An 8,646-nucleotide genomic window follows, 5' to 3' on the forward strand; every position below is an offset into this window, starting at 1 on the left:
CACAGAACACCCTTAGGGAAGTTATTATATTTCACAGAACACAATTTGGGAAACGCTGATCTAACTCGTCAGTGAGTCCCGACATTGATACCCCTACCATCTATATCCCAGTATAGAAAACTGTGTTAAATATTGAGGACTCACCATGGTCTGAACCCAGAAATCACATTTCCCCCTATAATTTTTAGGAGTGGACATGTTCACTCAATAGAAGTCCATGGATTTTGGTCAGATCCAAGGCCTACTCTGGCACTTACTGGCTATGGGACCTGGGACAAATTACTTCACTACTTGGAGCCTTAAATTCTTCATCTATTAAAAGAATATAATAATTAGTACCTACCTCAAAGATTGGTAAAGTTTAAGTGACACATGTATGCACACATGGTGTACGTTAAGAAAAACAATGTTAAATACATATGGTAGGTGCTTAAAAGTCCAGTCTTAAACAGTGTTATAAACACTGTTACTCAACAAAAACCATTCAAGCCTGCCACCTACAAGCCAGCAACAAAACAACTCACCCAGAAGCTCAAGGTCCTCCAGGATGTACTTGGAACATTCACCTAACTGCTTGGGCGACCCTGTGCACTCAACTGTATGCGATTGAAGCTGGGTCTCCAGCCCTGGTAATTGTCCACATTCAACCTGACATAAGCAGTCTAGAGAAACTTCAGAAGATTTGAGAAAGGCTTGATAAAACAAGATCTTTGATATAAGAAAATTTGACTGATGCCTGAAGGACTAATATCAAGAAGAAATGGGGTTATGTTTATAGTTTTTACCTAATTGAAATTTTTTTATGAAGAAGTTCATAATAGTTCATACTTATTTAGTAATTTTTATCTGTGGATCTCAAACCTTTCCACATCCTGAAAAGAATAACATATTTTAGATTAAAGTAAATATATACTGCTTATATTTCTCTTCTAATATTTTTTTAGCCACTTCCTTCACACCTCCCCAAAAGACCTTCCATAATACTCATTGTTATTGGTTACAACTTTCAACAGTTCCTAATTTTAACAGCTTCCTCTGTATCACATAGGGTTGATAAATGAAATACTGTATTGGTATAAAAAATAAATTTTAAAAAAATCTAAGCTTTTTTTAACTTTGGAAGACAACTTTCAGGAAATACTTTCTTTTTTTGATTTCATGAGGTATTATTTTACACAAGCCATTGAGAACTTCTTTAGAAAACTAATTTTAAAAAAAGAATAAGCTACTCAAAATAAATAAATAAATAAAATAAATAAGTAAAAAGGGTTAAAATAAGCATCTAATGAAATTCAAGCCAAGCAATGCCTTGTAGCACATCCCTCAACGTTTCTGGGCCTAGTATTTTTAATTGTAAACTACAGAAAATTAACTAGTTCCTATATGATGCCTTTTGTTCCTTCCAGTTCCATGATCTGGTAAGAATGACTCTTTTTTTTCTTTTTATTCCAACCACAGCACTTCTGAGCCTGCTGCTCCCTAGTAAACTTCACTGTCCAGTGGAAGATAAAATAAGCTCAAGAATTTTAATAGAACAACTTTGGAAGCAGGAGAGTGTGTCCTAGTCTGAGGAACAGAACTGAGTATTCTGCCATATTCCCTGTTTCCTATCCCCTTGGGAGAGAAGGGTTTGGAATGATAATGCTAGTGGATGCTTTTAATTCATGTGATGCTTCTTGGTAAATAATACATTAGAATAAATTCACCCCCCCCCACCCCCCACCCCTGTCTAGTCACCCAGAATGACCTTGAGAGAATGGAACACAGGACAGGTAAGTCTTTATAAGAGAGAAGTGGCAGAAGGAAAATGGCTTGGTAAAGTTTCTAAGCGTGGGATTACTATCAGCCCAAGAATGAGCATCAGGGAGAAAAGAGAAAAGTATCCCAGAGACTGTGGGTAGGACGGTGGAAGGTAAAATGAACAGTTATGAACTGTGCATGCTCAGAAGACATCAGAGAGCAACCCAACCTCCTTTTTGATATCAAAATGTCTCATGAACCACTGCCAACACACTCACATGTACACACACACACTCACATGATACCAATCGTACGTTTAGTAACTGCTGCTTTTTATTTTAATAAATACTGGGAATCCAGAAACAAATAAGTATTTTATGAATTTACTGCACTCATGAATATTTGAAAAACAATAATATATTGTATCTGAAACAGTGTCATTATGAATTAACCGATAAAGATATGACTACACATTTTTTAGAGACACCAACATGCATAGTGATGAAATTCACAGTGCCCTGATAGATGTAGTACAAGTAACACCTATCTTAAGTAGTGACCTTTATGTCTGGACTAATTAATGTTCATGCTTTTCAGTGACAGTGTGTCCCAGGTTCCTTCTTTCACAGTCATCTTGAAGCTATTCCCCGCTTATGTGGGGAAAAGAAGTCTTTAAAAGCTCCCTATTGTCTATATAATTCAGCCCAAACTTTTTAGCACGGACTAAACCTTTTTCATGCCTTCCCCAAAATATCTCAGTCACACTCACACCCTGCCCCCCTTTAGTATTTAAGCTCTTCGGAACTCCTGTCTTTTGCAACTTCCATTCACCTATCAGAACCCTCCCCACCCTTTCCACGGCTGGCTGCGTCCCTTCTGTTCCTTCGGCTTGGAGATGGGCCTTAGGATAACTGGTCTATTGATACATTTCTGTACCCACTGTACTCTGTCCTCCTGTAAGGCTGGGCCATGTCTTGTTCATCTTGTACTCTTCTACCGAACCGTGCTTATAGTATGATAGGTGCTTGGTAGGAATGTATTAGAAAAACAAATGATAGAAAATAATTGTATAAAAATATCCCTAGAGAGTCTAATCACAGACCAACACATCTGGATTAATTAATGATACAATGGCACTGTATTGATAAAACTGAGTCATGCAGTTAAACCATCCTTTGACAAATCTTACACGGAAAACAAGTAGAATATAGTCTGCTGAAGTGGATTGTGGTATTTGGAATTAGGAAGGGACTGTGCAGGCATTTTGCTTTTTGCTTTCAGACTTTGTTGTTTTCTTTGTTTTCCAAACTGGCATCCTAGTTTGGAAAACATAGGCGTCTCTGCCTAGGGGTGGAAGACCACGCTGCACCCCAGCCTGTGGCACCTAAGTGGCCGGGGTCTGACACTCCCAGAAGTTCACCAGAGCCGCGGGCGTCCCGAGCCTTGGAGGCTCCCAGTTAGCTCCCCAGGGCCCAGGCTGCCTGCCAGCGCAGCTGGGCCCGAGCCCCCCCGGGGGTCTCTGGACAGCGAGGACGCTCCCGGGGAGGTGGAGGGGAGGTCGTCGGGTTCCCAAGTTTTTCTCTCTAAGTATTTAATGGGTAGTTTCCCATTGCTTCTGTTTCTGACTTGATTAAAGAGGAGGAAAAAAAAAAGGAGTTTGACTACAAGAAGAATAGTAGCAGACGGCGCATCTGGCTTTACTTTTTAAATTCCATCCAAGTTTGTGTTTTGTTGTTCTTGTTTTTCTTCATTTGACAGCGATCCCACGAACTTCTCCTTGGGGGAAATGGCGCGACCAAAGCCCGCCAAAGCCCAGCCTGAGAGCTCTAGGATTTATGAGAGTAATATTTAAAATAAAACCTTAACATAAACTCAAAGGAAGCCGTGCGCTCCTTAAGTCAAAGGCAGCTGTTCTGATCGCAGCGCTCGGTTTGCTGTTTGTAACCAGCGTTAAAGAGCAGGATTTTTAAACACGAAAATGGCTAAAAGAGAAGAAAAGCTAAGTCCCGCGGTCCGCCGATTCCTATTCATTATCTCCAGCAGCATATGGGACCATTCTCCTACTTGTCCTCGTCTTTTCTTCCGCAAAAGCAAAAGCAACCAAGCCTGTCCCTCTTCATAGCAAGCCCACTCTTTGTGCCCGAGCGGTGCCTCTGCCACCTCTACTACTTCCTCTACCTCCCGCCTCCTCCTCCTCCCGCCCGCCGCCGACTTTTCGCTCAGGGAAGGAGGCGGCGGGCGCCCTTTGCGCCGGGAAGCCAGAGCGGCGATTGGGTGACGGTCCCTGAGCCTCCAGTTTCGCGTCGGTTTCAAGGCTCCTCCCTCCTGGTGAAAGACAGACTGCGGGGCGCCTGGAAACCGGTCGGAGGGCGCGCGGGGGAGAGGAGAGCAAGCGAGTTGAGGGATTGACACAAATGGTCAGGCGGCGGCGGCGGAGAAGGAGGCGGAGGCGCAGGGGGGAGCCGAAGCCGCTGGGCTGCCGAGAGTTGCGCGCTCTACGGGGCCGCGGCCACTAGCGCGGCGCCGCCAGCCAGGAGCCAGCCAGCCGAGGGCCAGGAAGGCGGGACGCGACTCCGGCGCGCCCGAACTACCCGGGCTCTCCCCGCCGCCCGCGCTTCATGAATCGCAAGTTTCCGCGGCAGCGGCGGCTGCGGGACACGGAGCGGGAGCCGGGGGAGCGGGCCGAGCGCCGCTCGGGCTCGACGGAGGGCACGGGCACGGAGGAGAGCTCCCCGGCCGTAAAGGGAGCCGCCGCGGGCCGCGCCACTGCCAGCACCAGCCGAGCGTCGCCAAGAAAGGAGCCGAGAAAGTATGGCTGAGGAGGAGGCGCCTAAGAAGTCCCAGGCCGCCGGCGGCGGCGCGAGCTGGGAACTTTCTGCCCGGGCGCTCCCGGCAGGGCCGGTGGCGGAGGGGAGCTGGGACGCGGGCAGCCACCGCTGCCGCTGCCGCCCCCCAGCTGATTCCGGGCGCTTGGCGCGCCGGCTCTTGCTGCTGATTTGGCTGCTGGAGGCTCCGCTGCTGCTGGGGGTCCGGGCGCAGGCGGCGGGCCAGGGGCCTGGGCCGGGGCAGCAGCCCCCGCCGCCGCCGCCTCAGCAGCAGCAGAGCGGGCAGCAGTACAACGGCGAGCGGGGCATCTCCATCCCGGACCACGGCTACTGCCAGCCCATCTCCATCCCGCTGTGCACGGACATCGCGTACAATCAGACCATCATGCCCAACCTGCTGGGCCACACGAACCAGGAGGATGCGGGCCTCGAGGTGCACCAGTTCTACCCTCTGGTGAAAGTACAGTGCTCGGCCGAGCTCAAGTTCTTCCTGTGCTCCATGTACGCGCCCGTGTGCACCGTGCTGGAGCAGGCTCTGCCGCCCTGCCGCTCCCTCTGCGAGCGCGCGCGCCAGGGCTGCGAGGCGCTCATGAACAAGTTCGGCTTCCAGTGGCCGGACACGCTCAAGTGCGAGAAGTTCCCGGTGCACGGCGCCGGCGAGCTGTGCGTGGGCCAGAACACGTCGGACAAGGGCACCCCGACACCCTCGCTGCTGCCGGAGTTCTGGACCAGCAACCCCCAGCACAGCGGCGGGGGGCACCGTGGCGGCGGCTTCCCGGGGGGCGCCGGCGCGTCGGAGCGAGGCAAGTTCTCCTGCCCGCGCGCCCTCAAGGTGCCCTCCTACCTCAACTACCACTTTCTGGGGGAGAAGGACTGCGGCGCGCCCTGCGAGCCGACCAAGGTGTACGGGCTCATGTACTTCGGGCCCGAGGAGCTGCGCTTTTCGCGCACCTGGATCGGCATCTGGTCAGTGCTGTGCTGCGCCTCCACGCTCTTCACGGTGCTCACGTACCTGGTGGACATGCGGCGCTTCAGCTACCCGGAGCGGCCCATCATCTTCCTGTCGGGCTGCTACACGGCGGTGGCCGTAGCCTACATCGCCGGCTTCCTGCTGGAGGACCGGGTGGTGTGTAACGACAAGTTCTCCGAGGACGGGGCGCGCACGGTGGCCCAGGGCACCAAGAAGGAGGGCTGCACCATCCTCTTCATGATGCTGTACTTCTTCAGCATGGCCAGCTCCATCTGGTGGGTGATCCTGTCGCTTACCTGGTTCCTGGCGGCCGGTATGAAGTGGGGCCACGAGGCCATCGAGGCCAACTCGCAGTATTTTCACCTGGCCGCCTGGGCCGTGCCGGCCATCAAGACCATCACCATCCTGGCGCTGGGCCAGGTGGATGGCGACGTGCTGAGCGGGGTGTGCTTCGTGGGGCTCAACAACGTGGACGCGCTGCGCGGCTTCGTGCTGGCACCCCTCTTCGTGTACCTGTTCATCGGCACGTCCTTTCTGTTGGCCGGCTTCGTGTCGCTCTTCCGCATTCGCACCATCATGAAACACGACGGTACCAAGACCGAGAAGCTGGAGAAGCTCATGGTGCGCATCGGCGTCTTCAGCGTGCTTTACACGGTGCCAGCCACCATAGTCATCGCCTGCTACTTCTATGAGCAGGCCTTCCGAGACCAGTGGGAGCGCAGCTGGGTGGCCCAGAGCTGCAAGAGCTACGCCATCCCCTGCCCCCACCTCCAGGCAGGTGGAGGCCCCCCGCCTCACCCACCCATGAGCCCCGACTTCACAGTCTTCATGATCAAGTACCTTATGACACTGATCGTGGGCATCACGTCAGGCTTCTGGATCTGGTCCGGCAAGACCCTCAACTCCTGGAGGAAGTTCTACACTAGACTCACCAACAGCAAACAGGGGGAGACCACCGTCTGAGAGCCGGGTGCTCAGCCCATTCCCAGCCCGCTGCTGGGTCCCAGCCACCCCCAAAACCTGGCCCCATGGAATCATTGCCAAGCCCAGCTACTCAGGCTCCCTCACTAGACATTCACTTTCGCAGGCTTCTTTTAACAACACGGCTCCTGCAAAAGCTTCCGTCCCTGGGGGCAAACGGATTCGAGGGCCCAACTGCCAAAGAGGGGGTATGGACAGACCTCTCTCGCTCTCACACTCTGGTATCTGGACTGTACGCTTTTATGATTGTAAATAACCTGTGTAAGATTTTTGTAAGTATATTTGTATTTAAATGACGACCGATAACGCGTTTTCCTTTCCTTTCCTTTTTCTTTTTCTTTTGTTTTGTTTAAATTTGAATTATTTAGGGCGGTTTCACCATTTGAGGCCCCTTCCTGTCCTTTTCGGAGAACTGCACGGATAAAACCGGAGCGCACACGCCGGGTGCTCATGCGGGTCCTCGCGCGCCCCTCCCCTCTGCGGGTGGGGTGCGTCTGGGGCTACCGCCCGGTCACTTTCCTCCTCTTTCTGCTCCCTCCCTTCCCTCTCTTGCTTGAGGTTGGGGTTCTTAAGGCACAGAACTTCTTAGAAGCTTCCAAGCCCGCCCTTGTCTGGGACTAGATTTCGAAGGCCTGTCCCTTTGACTTCCGAAGCTGAGTTTTTCACGGTCGAGAACCTTTTCCCTTAGCTTTATGGAGGCCTACGGATGTGGGCGCCGGCAGCCCCAGCCGTCCTCCGCGCTGGCCTCCAACGCCCAGACACTCTCTCCTTCCACCTAAGTTGGTTAGAGGGTGAGTGGGATAACCAATGCCAAACTTTTTAAAGTCTAATTTTTGGTGGATGAGCTCATTTCATTCTCTAGTGTCTAAACCCTGGTATGTATGGGTTTGGCCAGCGTCATGGAAAGATGTGGTTACTGAGATTTGGGAAGAGGCATGAAGCTTTGTGTGGGTTGGGAGAGACTGAAGATGGAGGTTATAAAATGTTCTTTCTAATTGCATACTGATGCCTGGCAACCTGCCTCTAGGACTGAGACAGTCCGCGTTTAGATTTTACTGTTCTGTAAAATGGAAACGTTGAGGTCACCTGGAGAGCTTTGTTAAGGAGCTGATCTTTGCTTTCCTTAACAGGACAGCAGAATGTAAACTGAATATAAAAAGTTGAAGATTTCAGTGTAATGAATGGACTTCCTCAAAATGAAGTGATACTGTCTTATTTTTAATCAAGTGATAATTAGACATATATCAGGAACTTTACAATGTAAAAGTTGTACTTTCAACATGTTATTACGATTGCTATTTAGCAACACATGCTGAGGGAGGAACAATCCACATCACTAATAACAACCTGGTAAGATTCTGGGAGGTAGAGGAGGTGGAATAATTGATGGGATTAGCTCCTGAAATAAACAAAATATGGACATGCATGCTAAGGGGAAACCGTGTGCAGGTCTGCTGCGTTAAATCCTGTGTGCTCTTTTTTGGATTTACAGAAACGTGTCAAATGTAAATCTTTCAAAGCCATTTAAAAATATTCACTTTAGTTCTCTGTGAAAAAGATGAGAAAAGCAATCCTCCTGGTTGTATTGTTGTAAACTTTAAGAGTTTATCAAAATGCCAGTACTTAGGACCTAAATTTATCTATGTCTGTCATACCCTAAAATGACAATGGTCTTTGAATTTGGTATGCATTTATTCTGTTCACTATCACAAAATCATCTATATTTATAGAGGAATAGAAGTTTATATATATATAATACCATATTTTTAATTTCGCAAATAAAATCAAAGTTTTGTACAAAATTATATGGTTTTTGTGCCTGAAAATAGTAGAGCTGGAACTGTTTGAACTATGAACTATCTTTACAATTTATAGCGTCTCTTGGCCATTCCCACAGTATATAAATTCAGGAATTAAATGAAAAAAATCCATCTTTAAACCTTCAGATCAGTCCCTCCAAAGAATTAATCTACTTGCATTGTTGTGATTGACATTGTGAAGTCCTTAGTAGAGACCTGCTTTCATGAAAGTAACAATATAAAATAGAAGTTTACAAATTATTTCTTTACTCAAAGATTATTAAAAAGGAATCTAATTTTAATATTAAAGCTTTTTTTCTTTCAAGGGGTA

General features: G+C 48.8%; 1 protein-coding gene across 1 annotated transcript; it reads left to right on the plus strand.

Moving 5' to 3' along the window:
* The first annotated feature begins 2,173 nt into the window (after positions 1-2,173).
* Positions 2,174-8,318, plus strand: FZD1 (frizzled class receptor 1). The gene has a single exon (XM_019666204.1). The coding sequence runs from the start codon at positions 4,552-4,554 to the stop codon at positions 6,496-6,498; it is 1,947 nt and encodes a 648-aa protein (XP_019521749.1). The 5' UTR covers positions 2,174-4,551; the 3' UTR covers positions 6,499-8,318.
* The last annotated feature ends 328 nt before the right edge of the window (positions 8,319-8,646 follow it).

The sequence above is a fragment of the Hipposideros armiger genome, unplaced genomic scaffold (assembly GCF_001890085.2).
Source record: "Hipposideros armiger isolate ML-2016 unplaced genomic scaffold, ASM189008v1 scaffold_465, whole genome shotgun sequence".
NCBI classification, from domain to species: Eukaryota; Metazoa; Chordata; class Mammalia; order Chiroptera; family Hipposideridae; genus Hipposideros; species Hipposideros armiger.

What these genes read in the sequence shown, in the direction of transcription:
- FZD1 (XM_019666204.1), top strand. Translation starts at nt 4,552, where the DNA reads ATGGCTGAGGAGGAGGCGCCTAAGAAGTCCCAGGCCGCCGGCGGCGGC.